Raw genomic sequence first — 18,542 nt, 5'->3', positions numbered from 1 at the left:
TGGTTTTGAAGATATTTCCCGAGAAGTATATACAAAATGAAACCTCTGACCCGAGCAAAATCGATAGAAAACATCTTGACCAATTGTTTATGTGTGCCACTTGTTTTCAGACAAGAATAATATTTAGTTAAAATAGTTTTAGTTTGCAATAAAAGTATATACAGAAACAATAAGCCCCGGGGCAGAGCTGACTGAATCGAGGACATACTCTCTCTCTCTCTAAAGCTCTCGAAATGTGTTTAATACGGTGGGGAACCCAAAGATTAACACTAATCTAGTGGTGTATGTGTTCACTTTTAACCTAGGAGGTCATGAATTCGAATCCCACCAAGATACGAGTGGTCAAGTGTTATAGGTGTCTGCCTCAATGAGAGGTCGTAGGTTCGATCCACACCAATATAAGACTGGTCAAGTGTTATAGGTGTCTACCTCAATTAGAGGTCGTGGGTTCGATCCCCACCAAGATAATAATAATAATAATAATAATAACAACTTTATTTAACGAAGGTTACATACTAAGTGTACAATCATTACAGACATACTACTTATTTCCAGCATGGCCTTCACACAAAAAGTATTACAAAAACACATGTACTATACATATTAAGCAACATACAAAACATACATTCACACTATCACTATCATACATTTCTTCGACAAACACAACTCAGTTTAATATGATGATTATAAATTGCAATAATTTCATACTGTAAATAATGTAGATATATTCAGTAAAACCACATTCAATCAATATATTTACATATTTGGTAGTATCCATTACAAGTTGTTGCAAGAATGTCATATACGTACATTAACACAATTCATGTAAATGAACTATTTATTATAATGTGATTTAAATAAAGTGTCAAGATTTTTTGTTCATGTGATAAAATTATTTTGCCAATAAGTAGCCTTTTAATGCATGTTTAAAGGCTGGTAGCTTATCTTGACATTTTATGTATGTAGGAAGATTATTCCAAATTTTCATTGCTTTATAGGCAAATGTATTTTTGATATAGTTTGTTCTAGGTTTTACAACAAAAAGATCCTTGTTTTCTGAAGAACGCAAGTTATAGTGCTCATTTTTGGCAAATGTTAACAATTCTGTGAAGTACGAAGGAATCAAACAATTCATGCTTTTGAAAACAAGTAATGAGAGATGATAATAGCACCTGTCTTCAAAAGATAGCAACCCAGACTGTTTGAACATGTTTCCACAGTGGCTAGTTCCCGACTTCATTATTAGCTTAATCGCTCTTTTCTGAATGTTAGTGATTTTTGTGGTATCTGAGGAATGTGTAAGTTCCCAGACACTACAACAGTACTCCATGTTTGACATGATATATGCATTATAATACAATGATTTCATCTCGTCTGTTAAATAATATGCTATTCTTCTTAAAAGTGCCAATTTTAAGACTGGTCAAGTGTTATAGGTGTCTGCCCCAATGAGAGGTCGTGGGTTCGATCCCCACCAAGATAAGACTGGTCTAGTATTATAGGTGTCTGCCTAAATGGGAGGTCGTGGGCTCGATCCACACCGAGATAAGACTGGTCAAGTGTTATAGGTGTTTGCCTCAATGAGAGGTCGTAGGTTCGATCCACACCAAGATAAGACTGGTCAAGTGTTATAGGTGTCTACCTCAATTAGAGGTCGTGGGTTCGATCCCCACCAAGATAAGACTGGTCAAGTGTTATAGGTGTCTGCCTAAATGGGAGGTCGTGGGCTCGATCCACACCGAGATAAGACTGGTCAAGTGTTATAGGTGTCTGCCCCAATGAGAGGTCGTGGGTTCGATCCCCACCAAGATAAGACTGGTCAAGTGTTATAGGTGTCTGCCCCAATGAGAGGTCGTGGGTTCGATCCCCACCAAGATAAAACTGGTCTAGTATTATAGGTGTTTGCCTCAATGAGAGGTCGTGGGTTCGATCCCCACCAAAATAAGACTGGTCAAGTGTTATAGGTGTCTACCTCAATTAGAGGTCGTGGGTTCGATCCCCACCAAGATAAGACTGGTCAAGTGTTATAGGTGTCTACCTCAATTAGAGGTCGTGGGTTCGATCCCCACCAAGATAAGACTGGTCAAGTGTTATAGGTGTCTGCCCCAATGAGAGGTCGTGGGTTCGATCCCCACCAAGATAAAACTGGTCTAGTATTATAGGTGTTTGCCTCAATGAGAGGTCGTGGGTTCGATCCCCACCAAAATAAGACTGGTCTAGTATTATAGGTGTCTGCCTCAATGAGAAGTCTTGGGTTCGATCCTCACAAAGATAAGAGTGGTGTACATATAGGTGTCTGGCTCAATGAGAGGTCGTGGGTTCGATCCCCACTAGGGAAACGTTCTTATGATATCTCAAGAATTGCACAGAGCTGGATTTTATCAAGCAAACAAACTCGAAAGTGATTCATACCAGCTTTTCAGCGCGTTTTGACACTCGAGCTTAAATTAATTTTATTAAACTACAACCGCTTTACCACATCCCTTCATTTCCAAACGGGTTTAATGCAGATAGTTATAATAATAGAAAACAATGCAGATTTGTGTCCGATCTTTATTATGATACTACAGAAACAAGATTTCTCGTATGCTACGAATATTTTTCCTTAAATAAATTCTGATTTACCATTTTTAGATTTAGTGTATGCAATTTTTTGTGGATCAAAGAATGTTGGGTATTATTCATATTAAGTAGAACGATTTGACAAAGTTTGTTTTAAAGATTTGTTTTTGTATTAGATATAAACTTTACAAGTTTAAAGGTTTGGAAAGTTCGAACATTGGACGAAATGTCCCTTGTTACTAACAATCCATAATTCTCCTAGCAGAGCATCGAGGATTACAAAGTCAGCCGAATTAAAACAAAATCTGCTTAAGTTTCCTTCTGATGGCATTGGCCCAGTAGCTTGCTGGGACACAGATATTTGAATAAAACCCAATGTTAATTGGTCAACAAATAATTGCATCTACTAACTGTAATATATTTATATTTTATCGTTCAACCAATATCATATACGTAGAACTAAGGAGTTTGGTTTTACAATTCTTTCCTGATATGTTATCATGAAACACACTAAATATCGAATAAACCTATGGAAATGGAAATATAACCTCTCATGAAAAAGAATACGGACTTTTAATGATTATTAATTAATTAAGATTCAAGCTTTAAGCAGAAACCGCAAAACCAAAGCAGACCCTTTCATCATTATATAGTAGAAATTCAAAAAACAAACATATTTACATATTACAATACACTATATATGGTTTCCATCATTAAAACAATAAAACAATTCAACGAGTTTTGAAAAAATATGAGTGTAGATTAGTGTTGATTACCGAAACATTTTCTGTCGTTTCATTTCATTTCAATAGGGTATTATATGACGACGAGAAATGAATATCTTTATCCATTATTTCATTTGATTTATTTTCTTTCCTGGCGCCACTCTTGTCTCATTTGAAGAGGCCATTATTTGCCCAATGCTAAACGTTAAAACTATATAATGCATTCAATAATTTTCAAATTTTCTATTTTGTATCTTTGATGTTTAATTAGGTTCAATTTGCCGTGGTCCAAAATGCAATTCACGAAATGAATTATCCCGATTTAATGTGTTTACAAATATAGGTAATAAGTAATATCCGTTATTTTATTGATATTCATGAGTCAAGCAATTGCCAAATTTGAAAGACACCATTCAACCACCACAGTCTTTTGTCCGACCTAATGTTATTTTAAAAGAGAGATAATTCAAAACGGTTAGACACTAGTAACTATAACAGTTAAAATGAGTCACTAAGCATAACAACATAACACAATATCTGCTAATCTACTTAATTCTGAATAATATTTCTTCATAAATGGGCACACTGAGGTTCTTTTAATAAGTTTAATAATTTCTCAAATGTTTAAGATCTTTATGAGGACATGATAGAAGTAGATTGATATGATCATTAGAAACATTTAAGACGTTTATTCTCTTACCAATATAAATAAAGCAAAGTTTATCTCAAATATTAAAGAAGTCCAGATTAAATATCGTAGTAAGTTAACTAATAAATCCCTAGAAACATTAAAAAAGTCTATTTTCCTACCAATATAAATAAAGCAAAGTTTATCTCAAATATTAAAGAAGTCCAGATTACATATTGTAGTATGTTAACTAATAAATGAAATGTGTATGACCCCATATTATTTTGGCATCATTTCAAAGGGTTTATAATCATTAATAAGAAAGTGTAAAATATAGACAGACATCAATATTAAAAAACAACAACATTTTTTGGCCTTGGAAAATAGCAAATTATGTCACCGCACGCCCGAGGAACAAATATACAAACTACAATAATTAAATGAATAATGACGTTTTGGCAATTTACGTCGAATATAAATAATCGGTAATTGCTATCCTTTAAAATGATACCAAAACCCAAAAACACCGCGTGTTCAGCTACTTAAGGTTATGGAGCAGAGAACAAGCTTATTTCCGGGTCAGATTCCTTTAGCAAATATAGGCTATGCGCATTTAAGATGAAAACAAAAGCATAAATGTCCGAATCGGACGTGAAACATTTGATAGTTCAATTACACTCTGTTTATATACGCGTATAACTACAACGATAAGAGAGCGTCCCGTTTCGAATGTTATATTTAAGATAAAATTAAGCGAACAATAAGTATGTACAAAACAACAAAACTGTGATTATATAAAATATGAATTATCAGTTTCCTAGAGTTATAAAAAGAATAGCAGACGTAACTTAATATTTACAAAAGCTTTAATTTCAACTTTTATACATGAGCTAACACCTCCCCTCCCCTCTTTTTACCAGGACTCTGTAATATCTAGGTTTTAAATTTGTTTTTAAATATCAATTATGAAATGAAAACAAAAGTATTTTTGGTGCCTGCGTATGGGAATTTAAAGTTTAACTTATATTACTTCATTTTGAGTGAACTTATCGATCTACGTTTTTTCACATGGAGTTATCATTCTGACAAAAAGAGCACACGAAGCATTACTTATTATGAAAACAAATTATGGAATACACTTAATAAATACAATGATAAAGAAATTCTCGAACATAGTACACTCATCATTACAGCCTGTAATACAATAGCTAGCTAAATCAAACAGTATTTTGTATAAAAACATCCGACTCGGATGAACGCACATTCATTAATGGTGCTACAGTTATGATGCCAAAGTAAGAAAAAGACTTTGGTTACAAATCGGCTCGCCTGGACACAGCTAAACCTCCACCGTATTTTCTCGTGATAAGGGTAGGTTCCGATGTCTATTGCCAAGTTGACAGTGCCACCGTGCATATGTAATCTGCTTTTTTCACGCTGGACACATCATTGTCGCTATTTGCCTATTTGGGATTCTTTTGAAAATGTCCTGTTATGGTCGACAGACGCACCAAAGGCTTGCTTAACCGACACCTCTATAATATTCCTCATTTTCAAAATGAAAGGCACAAAGAAAGATATAAAACATATGTTATCAAAACAACTATTACTTATACAGATTAAAACATGGGTAAGTAAATTCAACCGGTTAATAAAAACACATAGAATATAGTTTTTTATAACAAACATGACACTAATACATAAAAACAATACGTAAACCTTTTTTAGTAAAACAATATTTACATCGAAAGATAGACATGAATTCATTGAAAAAAATTAAATAATGTACAGTCAAACCCCGTTGGCTTGAACTCGCTTGGCTCGAATTCCTTGATGACCCAAACTTATGTTAAGGATCGATTTAATTATACTGAAGGAAAGCATAACCGCTTGGCTCGAATTTTCCGAGGCTCGAGGTATTTTCGCCGGTCCGCAGGAGTTCGAGCCAACGGGGTTCGACTGTATCAACATTTTACTTGATAACAATCTGACAGACTTGAAATTTAATTATCACTATTTTGATAAGACTGATTGAATCGTTAATGATTGCGTTTCCCTTATTTACATTTTACAGACTATAAATTAACAGCATGCCTTATGCAATGATAACACTATGCAAGACTCTGTAGCCATTTCCTGACCATTATGTCTACGAGTGTGATATCTATTCAATACATGCACGTTAATGCTCAAATTGTATACAAATAAAGCGTTTGTAAACACAAGTCCGAGTACAGCAATTACATTTATGCTTGTGCAGACAAACTGAAAAAACACCTCTAACAATCAAACAAAATATATTTATACTTGTAGATGAAACGTTTTACACAAAGGATTCATACACAATTAGCTTCGTTCTCTGATAATACGGCAATTTCTGGGATGTGAAGACCAATTTTAAAGGCGAAGATTTCCACTATTCTTGTGTCGAAAAGGTGAATGGAAATACACGTTTTCTCCTTTCCAGATCGTTAAAAACAGCATATTTGAAGTTGACCCTCGTCTTGTCCCGATCTCTTTAGTCGTGTACCGTTCTGCATAACGGCATGTCTCTTAAGTAAAATAACTTTATTTATTCATCAATAATTTAATATCAATACTGGAGAAATAGACACGATAAAATGCAAACGTATTAACTACAATAAACTATAAAAGGTCTTACCCTGTTAGATAGGAGTTTTATAAGCATCGAAAAATTGCTGAAAAACATCACCTGTACCATGTACAACTTTTTTCTGAAGTTCAGCCCTTTTCATGAATCCTTCCAAAACTTTTATTCTATTCTCCCATCCAGGCTTTGCAACCTTTTTCTCCGCTTCTATCATCAACTCTATGTGGTCCGTCATAGTGAGAGGATTGGGACGAAGTGCAATCTCGGATAATTTCATGTTGCATTTTTGACATTCTCTTATCATGTCATCTATTGCTGCAGCAAGTTTTTTTAACTCACGGTCCATTTGTTCAATGATCTGTTGTTGGGTGAGCTTTGCTCCCGCAGCTTGTTCATATTTGGCCTTTATATCTTCAAGCGTTTCCGTTACTGATTTTGTGATGGTTTTGAAAACCGACTGTACAAAGTTTTTATGGGATCTCCAAAAACAACCTTTGGGACAAACTGTGCAATATCCCGAACTCCCCATGGCTGCACAATGCTTTTTGTCCTCATCAGCCTCAAAAACACACGGTTCATGGCACATATACTGGCACGGTGTACAAAATGTTATAAACCCTTTTTCAGGATCTTCTTTTATTTGTTCTGAAACATCCCTCGTGACTGTGTATATTTTGTTGATCTCCATGTCGTTCGCTGCTTTTTCGAATGCCATCTTTTCACAATTTATCTGACTGACTTTAGCCAAGCCAGCATCTATCTTTGGTTCCAAGTTTTTAAGTACCATTTGCAGCCTGTTTCGTTCAATTAAGACATCTCCAGTCAGCTGAAGGCTTTGCGTTTTGAATGATTTCATTTCCTTGAAAAACCTTTCGAAACCCATCATGCTCATATTCCAGAAAAATGATGACATGTCATACGTATCCGGTTTTCCATTTGGAGCAAACAGGGCAGAGTTGTTGAAGGTGAAATGCTTTCCGAAGGGTAATCCAGATTCTTTTAGTGAATCGCATACCATCGGCTCAGCGCCGTCGGCAAATGTTATCAGCGTACATATGTTTTGTCCAATATTTTTCCCAAACAGGGACATGATTGACTGAAATATGTAGCTCTGAATTGGCGTCAGTCTCGCATCTGATGCTTTTACAATGAAGCAAACGGCATCGATAGTCTGCACCCCTTTCGGTTCTTTGTTGGTAAATAACTCTCGGATCTGGTCGACTATCTTTTCATCTTGCTCAAGTCCTCTTGTATCTCCAAAGCCAGGTGTATCAATGATGTTCAGTGTGTAATTTAAACGAGTGCCAACCTCTGGAAAGATGGTGTAGCATGTAATCCATTCCGTTTGTGAAAGTGCCTGAAATGGAGGTGTAATTTTATGTCTGACGCTTAATAGGATATCGACATTACTTTAATTCGCATATATTTACATGCATGACAATGTAACGGTTTCTGAAGCAGATACCTGATTGCCGCGTCGTTCGTTTTCCTCCGCTTCTAATGTGACAACTCGAAAGCGAAACGGGTCGTTAAAATTTACACCCAGGATATAATTCGTCATTCCGTCTACCATAGTGCTTTTTCCGCTCCCAGTTTCTCCTATAACAAGTATAGTTTTTTCTTCCCTGTTCACTTTATATCTTGTTCCTGAAGAAAATAATTAACCAGTAGGCATTTTTATATTAAGTAATAAACAGCTAGTATGGCATGCCCTAACATACGTTTAGATGGGTCCACTGTCTGTTTTGAGTCTTGAAAAGTGCTAACCTGACAGAAACCGTAAAAAAGTCAGACGTAATTTCTGCAAACATCCAATTGGCCGCTATTTTGTTTCAAGCGCAGGGCTAGGATCAAAATGACCTGCCTACATCATTTATATACAGCTTAAACATATTTATCTAATAATTAACGGCGGCAATTTGACATATAAGACATGAAATTGTTTGTTTATCGTCTAAAACAAAACTCAAATCTTTATTTTTATGTGTTTTTTTAAATATATGGTCGTTTTCTCCACATTTTTTATGAATACATAATAAAACGAAAACGTCGCACGAAACAGTGTTTGCAAATGCAGTATTATTTTGTCTACTGTTTGATTTGTTTTAATAGTTGGTGATTTTATTTCTCTACCTACTAGCATTGCGTTCATTCTTTATTGTACAAATTCTATTAAGCACTAAGAACATTTGTATATAAACATACCGATTTCAAACCTCCTTGTTTTTGTTCGTTCTGTCCTTGCTCCATTTACTTCACTCATAAAAATGCGATATGAAGTGGGATAGGCCGGGATTTTTTCTAACACTTTCGATGTTTTGATAAGCTTTGTTCCAAGGGATTCACATGTTTTAATTATATCGCTTGGTTCGCTCTTTGGCCCTTCATCACCTTCTTCATCAACAACTCGCACAACAAACTGGAATGATGTATTACTCTTCAAACCATTAATTTTGCCATACTCTGTAGTAAACTTATTTTGCACAGTTATCCATCTTTTTGTTTTGCTTTCTTTGCTTATTTCGGTAAAGCGGACTTCAAACACATCACCTTTTCTTTTCTCGGATGGTGCATCCCATGAAAGCAGAACTGATTCTGCCGTTACTTCATTATTCTGTGGTTTACTTGGCTTCCTCTACAAAATGTGAATTGAAGGATAATTTAAATTGACAACAACGGAATTATTTATCAATTGCCTACATTAAGTGGCATCTGGCCCCCATAACACACAAAAACTCAAGTCAAATCTCAATAACAACTCAATTTACCACATAAAAGCATGGTGTGATTAAAGCATATACTTGCTGAAATAGAATCTTTTAATAAAAGGTTTTATAAGTATTTGAAAAAAAAACTAATTCTAGAGCAAAAAAATACTTAATTGTTAAAAAAACAGTGAATTGTACTCAAATACATTTTTGGCTGTAAAATATTTTTCAGTTGGAATCTTGACCAAAGAAATTATTCAAGATATTCTATGGTAGAATGTGCTTTTAAAAGGTGTAAAAACATACATGATGATATGTGGTCAAATGAGTTGAGACTGAGATTTAAATATTTTCGTGATATTTTGGTCTGGCCTATTATCGTAGGGTGCCTGTGGCATACTTGGCTCCCCCTATTAAATTTGAATGGTATGGTGATTTAAAATGACAGTAAAAATTATACTATAATTATCTAATTGTCTAGTGTTATTTGAAAGTTTAAGAACTAGTTCTTAATTTGTGTTAATGTTTCCTTTACCGGGTCTCGACTCGGTACAAAACCGTGTTCAATCCTTGCTCTCTCCTCTAACCTGTAAACATTATTATAAATATTGAATTGACATGGGAATAAGGTTATGTACGCTTAATTAGTGATTCATTAGCCCTTTATATGTAAATATTATAAAGTCTATAGTTGATAAAAAAATAGAATTGTTTACATCTACAATATACAGTTTACACATATTGATATCATTTCAAGAGGTTCATTGACCGTTTATTCTATATATTTGTTACTAGCAACCAAATATCTTAAACAATACCATTTTTATAAGGGGTAGTAATGCATCAAATGTTAATATAGCAGTCTATAGCACCATAAAATAATGATGATTAAATGTCTCAAGCAACACACTTACTTGAGTTTGTCTTCTTTCGTCGAAATCTGCTGGATACCTTCAATTACTGAGAGATATGTGTGCTTCTGAAACCATCCACCGTGTTTATCTTTGCAATCGTCGCACAGGAATGCGGAGCAAGTTTTACAAAACGAAATGGCAGCAGTTGATATCTCTTCCTTTTTACAAGTATCACAATTTTGCAATGCTGGGCTATTTCCAAAATCAATATTGGATGCCATGTTCTGTTAATGATGAGTTATTTTAAATACATCTAACCTGAAAGTAAAACACCACAAAGTATTAATCGAAACTGTGAGGAAATACTGAGGTCAGAGTTGTGTAATTCTATACAGAATAAAGACACATAACAACCAAGTATCAATACCGTTGTCAAAAAGGAACAATGAACTACGAAAAAAGTACAGACACAACCTTAAATTGCACAGCACGCGTGAAAAAAAGAATGCACCGAGGTTACACGAATACTTATGAATATTGCAATGCATTTATGTGTTTAATAATAAATGAAGTTGCTAACCAAATTTTAAATCAACCTAGCAATGCAACAGTTTGTGATTGTTTATGCCCAATTACCAGTGTAATACTCTATGATATGACCCTATTGTGAATTTGCGACCTAAAAGGGAGTGATAAGTATCAAATTCTTTGTCAGGCACATATACGTTTTTCGATGGCTGTCATTATTCAGTCTTGAACCGCCATATGCTATCCCTCCTGAATGACCATGTTAAAACTAAGTACAAGACTAATGTTGATGCATAGCATCAAAAACTCCTCTAATGTATTTCAAACATGACTAAAAGTAGGCAAATTCAGTTCACCAGCATTCCAAGTTTGAGATACCTCTATTCAAGCATTCTTCAGTTATTAAACGAAATCGGATTTTCAGCGCAAGGTCATCCACCACGACCTTGACTTTTGACCAACTGACGTCAAAATAGTTAGGGTGCAGATCATGTTTAAATAGCTCTACCAAGTTCGAGGTCTCTAGGCCTAAGCGTTTCGCAATGACTGATAGGATTTTTTTCAGCTTACAGGCACGACGACCTTGACCAATGACACACTGACCTCAAATCAATCGTGTTCATCTGCTGGCCTTGACAAACCTTCCTACAGAGTTTGAGGCCCTTGTGCGAGCTTAAGCTTAGCTTAAGGTCACCACCTACTTGACCCTTGATCTACTGACCTTAAAATTAATATGGTTCATCGATTTTCAACTGTAGGTCAACACGACCGTTGCCTTTCACCCACTGACCTCAAAATCAATCATTCATATGATGGTCATGACATACCTCCCTAAGATCCCTAAGCCTGAGTGTTCTTCATATATTGACCGGAAACATATTTTCAGCTGAAGGTAATCTTAAGGTCACCGATACATTGACTTTTGATCAAATGACCTTAAAATCGAACAACTTTATCTGCATGTCATGTCCAACCTGCCTTCACAATTTTTGAAGCCTGGGCCTAAGCGATATTGATCGGAAACCGTGGAGATGGACGAATGAAATGACGGATGCTCAGATAACTGTATGCCACCCTTTGGGGCATATAAATCCCGGTTGCTGAAATTGCTTGATTAAGAAATTACTTCAGGTCATCTAACTGACTAAGTATACAACCTCAGTGGCTGATACATTAACAACGCAGAATCTGAAGCATGGATTGTGTAACGGATGATTGACAATAGGTGGACGTGGACCGCGAAAGGTGAACCTCTTAATGATTAAGTCTAGAACTAAATGAATGCCTATCAGCAGTTTCATTGGCTTAAAATGTAGGTTATATAACCACTAGAATGGGGTAATGGCAATACTGTTGCGCCACAGCTGTTAGGGGGCGTCGTCACGTTACAGAAAGAATGCGACTCGAACATTTCAAGATATTTTATTAGATTAAATAGAATTACAACTTCTTCAAACATTTTCGTATTGTGTCTCAAATAAACTTAAGTGTCCGCACTTTCAAAAAGTCCCAAAGTTCTCGAGTCAAATACTTTCTAAGTTTAGTATTAAAGATGCACTATTACTCCCAAATAAGATTAATTTTACCACAATTAATACAATTGTTTAAATGTACAAGGAAGGATAAATAAATGTCGAAAACAATGGTTCTTATTGAGGATTCCGATTTTTTAATTTGAAAGAAATGTGCAGAAAACACGGTATTTTACGTTATCAGATTATAGTAGATCTTTTAGCACTCACCAATCATTTCATACATTTGGGTTTTCAGCTATTAAATACACGGTAACAATCATGTTATCAGTAAAAAGCATTTGCAGTTATTATTTAATAAGCAGTTAAAGATTCATCACTCAAAATTTATGTTTTTATACATATGTATGTATTGATTTTGAATAAGAGTGTCTTACAAGAATAAATGCCAAAATATTCCATTTTCGAAGAAAATAAAATGACACCCGCAGAATAAATGTTATTCATCTTAAATCTTTTTAAACTTATTAAGCATTTCCCTAAAAATTCAAAGTTTATAAAATAATCAGAGAAAACTAAAAATGCGACTAGTCTGAATGAAAACCTAAAAGATAATGCCATATCCCAGCAATTTCCAGGGATTTGGCCATAAACTGGCCAAAAATTGCCCGGGTCGTTTTATGACCGGTGTCAAAACAGAGCGGCATACTCTCAATCTGACACTTGTCTCGCGGCTAAGAAACGGCCAAAAAAACGGCAAACCCCGCCGTAGCAGAAACAGCGGCAGTCTTATTGGATTAACATGAAAAACAACGTAAAGTGGACCCAATCCAGACTCCCTAACGCAAAATTTAACACATAAATATAAACAATTCTCACTCATGACCTTCATATTCGCGAATAACTGGTAATCGAATCGGGTACATAGAATCACCGGAATCCACCTAATTACCGGAATCCACCGGAATCTACCGGAATCCCCTGTGAAATATCTTAAATTTAAAGGGGCTGTCTCAAGTATGATTAAATAGCGAAAAAAGAGAGAAAATTATCGAAAACTGACATAAACATGGCATCGATGTGTACAATGCATTGAAATTTACTAACTGAAGTACCACATAGTTTACAATTTATTTACGTTTATCAGTTATTTCGTATTTTTCCATTAAAAAAATACTGGGTATGTCTACCAAGTAGAATTCATTCCTTATGCGTGATTGGCTAGTCGGTGTTATCACGTGATATTTCCGAGGTAGGTGTATAGCTTAATTATATCACCCAATTAGATTAAGCATTTGTAGCGCAGTGAGTAAGACGCTGGATACAATTTTGGCGAACCCGGTCTCCGACACAATTTTTTGTTTACATTTTGGTACCTTTTTTACAATTATGATACCAAAGCGTAACACATTCTATTAGATAATTGTCCTGAGATAAGTTACAGAAAAAAAACTTTTTTTGGTGCCAATCTGTGACACAGTCCCTTTAAAACTCCATGTTGTATTAGTTTATTTAAATGTTTGGAAGTGTTTTAATAGCTCACTTAGCCATTATATTACATTATGAGCGTATGTACGTACATATAATCTGAAATTGAACGTGACGAGGATTCCGGTAGTTTTCATGTCAGTATACAACGAATATAATGAGTATAAGTCTGTATTTATGGAATATAGAATAAACTAGAAGTTAAAAATTATAAACATATATCCATACACTGAAAGTGACAAGAATTCCGGTAGTTTTTCGGATTGCCGATTTCAAGATAAACCCAACTACCGGAATCCCCTGTGATATACTAGTAATAATCATATCCTTATTTTGGAAGTTTCAAGGATTCCGGTAGTTTGCAGGTCAGTGATGCAACATAGCAACGTTCAATCAAGCAAGAAGGAAGCTGTGAAAACATCCTTCAAAAATGTACAATAATTCGTACTCAAAGTTACGTGAGTAAGTACAAGTGTTATACACGACGTCAAGTGTAGCTACTTGTCAATTTTGCAGGTCTTAAAGTGATTTTCAATATCATCAGGATTAATTTACCGTTTATCGTAAGTACATGGAATAAACGACATAAACCTTTACATGCAATACAAATTCGCGGCATCCCTGTCAGATTCATATCTTGTGTCATTACAAATGAAGGAATTTAGAAATCTCCACGTAAAATATGCACAGAATTATGCATAAGGCTACTTACTTAATGTAGCAGCCAAATGTATGAAGTTGTGCAAATACACCAAATGCATGAAAAGGATGCCGTAACCCAAAACATTTGCGAGGTAAGTAAAATGACATTATTTTATATTTCTTATGTCCAGATGCGGGTCGCATCAATACCACGACAAAAACAACAAAAATAGTATTAATGATCATATTTTTTTATGATTCGATACAAAGCGAAACACGCATATCCGAAACAAAAATTCTAGACGAAACATGGCATGTTTCGCCTTTGATTTGGCGACTTTTCACCTTTTAGTTCGGCGAGTGGTAACGTTGCACGGCAAGAAAGCAACGTTACGCGGAAATCCGTATCACAAATGCATACAGTGTAGCTACTGAACCCGCTTCTGTCTGGACATCATGATGCATGCGCAAAATACTGCATGATGACGCTAATCTGTATTACAAACAGTGGCGCAAGCATTCAAATTCAAATAATGCGCTCTAGAAGGATATTAATACATTTTGATAGAAATACTTCCCTATTACATTTGTGTCGCCTTTGTAATCGTCGGGTAAAATAGAAGCAAACACTCGTTGTTAATTTTTAAGTATATAAATATTTAATTGTTGATATATCTAAGCAGAAAATTAAAACAGTGATTTTAACATTTTCCGTTAAAATAATAATAAAATCCTAAAAACATTCTGAGTACCTTTATTCGCATAGTTCCTTGCACAGTGTCTCATAAGCTCTGGCATAGTTATACGTGTGTTTACTTCAACAGTCCTACGTGATTACTTCTGATGTTTTTCATACGGTCCTACGTGATTACTTCTGATGTTTTTCATACGGTCCTACATGATTACTTCTGATGTTTTTCATACGGCGATTTGGAAGATAGTCAATGGGACTGGCACTTACGCTACAAAATACTTATGTCTTACAAATGACATTGTTTGAAAATATTGATACTCATCAATTGATTATCAGATGATTAAGATGGAGGTATCGGCTTCGATCTTCAATATTACAAATCCATTCAAAATCGCATATTTGCAATGATAAACATATAAACGTACCATTAGGACAGTCAATGTGAACAGGTACTGTTATTAACGGTGAAATAGAAGTGACAAACGTATTCTTCTTTATCTCCCTAAGACGACATTATAAGTATCTTCCATGGCCGAGAGTGTAAGATAGGTTCATTCCGACCCGAGCGTAGGGTGTTTTGCGAAAACGAGGTTTACCAAGTTTCCGCAAAACACGCTGCGCGAGGGTCGGGATGAACCTATCTTACACGAGTGGCTATTGTAGATGCTTTTTCTCCCACCTCAGTTAAACAAACTTATGTTGTATGTTTTGGTTGACAATGTGACGTAATACGTTTTAACGTTATATTTAAGATATAATTAAGATTTAATTAAATGGATATGTGTCTACATACTGTATGTTTAGTAATGTAGGGCATATTTGATTGTCATTTGAATATGGAAGTGGTTGACAGCCGACCTGGTACAAATGTACAAAATGGTCATGCTAATTACAAAAACGTGTATTCATTGGGTTGTAAAGCTGTCATATTTATACAATAAAGTAGTACTTAAGAGAGATGATTTTCGATGTGAAGGCAGAGGGGTTAGGGAAGGCAAGGAAAGCGGCCTTGGGTCCTTAATGGACGGCAGTTAGGATGCGGGATTACCTTAAATGTCATGCTGTATTTAGAACTTATTATTATACTTAGAATGAACGTGGAACAATAAAGAACTGTCATTCGAACGATTGTTGGTTGTTAACTTAAAGAACTATCACGAAAGTTAAGTGAACAGTAGCATTACGTGACAAGTATTCAATTTATAGTAGTGAAAGACAAACACAAGACGTGAGTCTGCTATTAACTTTATTCTACAAGTGAAGTCCAGTGGTTAAGCAAGGGTACAAGTATTAATAAATCTATAGTCTGTTTCATAATAGAACACCATCTACTGCTTTTTACTCTTATATTGCTCGCCCCTCAAATTGCTTTAGACAAAAAACGTGGAATGTGAAATTTAATGGATGGGGGCTTAAGTATATTTCTACTTGACCAAGCGTTTTTATTTTCTGAATGCTCAATTATCACGAACCAATAATATGTTATTAGCTATACACAAACACAATTACATGTTTTAGAATATATAGCACATGCCATAACAAAAAAATAGTAGTAAATTACTGACCTGAAGTTTTTTTCCGCTTATATCATCCGCCCAGACTGAGATAAAACATAACAACAGACATTTATATATATCTCGCCAGCTATATTTCCGGTGATTTTAGGAATTCCATTTCCAACACGTAATACATTTTCGAAAAACGGTCTGCGCGATGTGACTTGTACAGGACAAGGTTATTGAATAACTGATGCAGCAGCTTACATTGGAGGGGCGTACTTGGGAGTGCAGCTAATATCGGTCTTGCGCCCCGTTTTAAAAACCGAAACTTATCAGCTGTTAAAGATGTCCTAAGTGAAGGGATTGGAGTTCACAATGAACACAATAGAGAGAATGTAAAAATGTGCTCTTACATGATTGAAAATCAATCGTTGAGACAAGCATGATTTTGTTCATTCCCCCACCCCAGTCACATGTACTCAGAGCCTTTCTAATGAGTACTCAGACGACACGCGATATTCAGGGGCTCCCTTTGCATAACTTAGGACTCACTTAGGACTCACGGGTGAATTCGGTACGCAAGAGAGCGGAAGTTACACCCTTAGACATAGCAATTCAATTAATTGCTTTTCTCCACCTTATTATCCACTTTTATAAATCGTTTAGTTATGCCTTAATAATGAATTAAATTATTCGAATTGCACCCTTTCTGTGGCAGTTGCTACGCCACGATGGCATTCTGTCTGCTAGTGTACAAGTTCAGCTTTTTTTTCTTTGTCTAGCATTTGTACATCTGCGTATCAGGGAAGAAAACTTTAGGTTTGTGTTTTAGCTTTCACGTTCGTTGTGCGTTTTCATAGAAATATAACAATGAGGGCTCGTGATTTGAGAAGTACTTTAAAGTTTGCATTTTATTTTCCTCGTATACTGCACACGTGTAAGTCATATTGTAGTAAATGGGCGCTGGTAGACCTTTATAAACTTAAAAAAGGCAAGTAGGCAAAAAAAAATATGATAAAGGTTGTGTTGGGCAGATTTTTTTAAAGTTTATTTCCTAAATAAAGTTTAATGTAGTTTTCCCGATTTTTTTAACTAAAAAAGGAGGATGGGAATTTTAAAAGAGAAAACATGTCAATGACCTTCATTTTGCACAAAAAAAGAAATCAACTGCAGACAATTTAAAAATTCAACTTTGTGTGTTATCATCGTGTTGTTCATTTATTACATCACCGATAATTGTTTCATTTGCAAAAGGTGCTGAATGTGTGGCGGGAGACGTCAAGTTTTATAAACAATTAAAGAGCATGCTGTGTGATACATTTCACTGTAATCCCAACGTTTACATGTCTATAGTATATAGATTTAAGGAAATACATTGATGTTTAGTATTTTGATAATACTAATACTGCTAAATATTGTCAATTGAAGAAGAGCATAAAACATCTACTTAGTTCAAATAATCCTTATTCTGTAAACGAATTTCAGTCAGACGATGGCCTTGATTCTGACACAACTCCAAACATGGCCGAATACGATCAATGGAGATTGCCGATTAGCTATGAGAAATGCAATATGATCGCTCGCTAATGTAGCGCACATTCAAGCTGGTACAAAATAATGTAAAACTAACTACATACAAAGGATGAATACAGAAGTTTAAGGTTGATTGAAACTTTTTACATGGCACATGTGCTAAGCAAATTATGGTAATGTTTAATCCTGAAGCGCCGTTTTTTCGAGGGAAATTCCATTTGGCATAACCAATGCTCTTTAGATGGACAGATTCTCAACCGATATACTAGTATGCTATTTCAGGAAACGTTATTCAAAACATGCTGCGTTCTTAGTGTTTGGGTTTACGACGTTTTCAGTTGCCTTTCATGGCATTTTACATTATTCAAAGTATAGAGCACGTCTTTGTGTTTATCTATACAAGTTCGACCTGCGCTAGCTTTTTCATTTTTCAACCTTGACTATGGACAATAGATATATAACTACACTGTCGGTTAGTCGGTTAGAATGAATATGAACTCATGGTCGCTCTGATTTCTTATATTACTTATACCAAAAAATCCTTAGTGAACTCTCACCTATAATTTGACGACTACTCACAGACAATAATTATGTCAAG

General features: G+C 35.2%; 1 protein-coding gene across 2 annotated transcripts; it reads right to left on the bottom strand.

The window, feature by feature from the left end:
* Window positions 1-2,546: 2,546 nt before the first annotated feature.
* LOC128236757 (uncharacterized) lies at window positions 2,547-16,524 on the bottom strand. 2 transcript variants are annotated; one of them, XM_052951856.1, is made up of 7 exons: window positions 16,478-16,524; window positions 10,149-10,406; window positions 9,770-9,821; window positions 8,732-9,161; window positions 7,992-8,173; window positions 6,635-7,883; window positions 2,547-6,467 (listed from the first exon to the last, which is right to left on the bottom strand). In XM_052951856.1, exons 2-7 carry the CDS (start codon window positions 10,367-10,369, stop codon window positions 6,313-6,315), a joined length of 2,289 nt encoding a protein of 762 aa, XP_052807816.1. In that variant the 5' UTR covers window positions 10,370-10,406; window positions 16,478-16,524; the 3' UTR covers window positions 2,547-6,312. The 2 variants fall into 2 exon arrangements, with proteins under 2 accessions (XP_052807816.1, XP_052807817.1); XM_052951857.1 differs by having other exon boundaries at window positions 6,337-6,467; window positions 6,578-7,883.
* Between the last annotated feature and the right edge of the window lie 2,018 nt (window positions 16,525-18,542).

The sequence above is a fragment of the Mya arenaria genome, chromosome 6 (assembly GCF_026914265.1).
Source record: "Mya arenaria isolate MELC-2E11 chromosome 6, ASM2691426v1".
NCBI lineage: Eukaryota > Metazoa > Mollusca > Bivalvia > Myida > Myidae > Mya > Mya arenaria.
Note: the sequence above shows the minus strand (reverse complement) of the source record. Positions and strands in the feature narration are given on the sequence as shown.

Excerpts from the sequence above, each read along its gene's own strand:
- LOC128236757 (XM_052951856.1), bottom strand. The coding sequence starts at position 10,369 with ATGGCATCCAATATTGATTTTGGAAATAGCCCAGCATTGCAAAATTGT. Across the intron at positions 9,822-10,148 it reads ACGAAAGAAGACAAACTCAA|GTTAGAGGAGAGAGCAAGGA; the intron begins GTAAGTGTGTTG and ends TAATGTTTACAG. Across the intron at positions 8,174-8,731 it reads AACAAGGAGGTTTGAAATCG|GAACAAGATATAAAGTGAAC; the intron begins GTATGTTTATAT and ends TATTTTCTTCAG.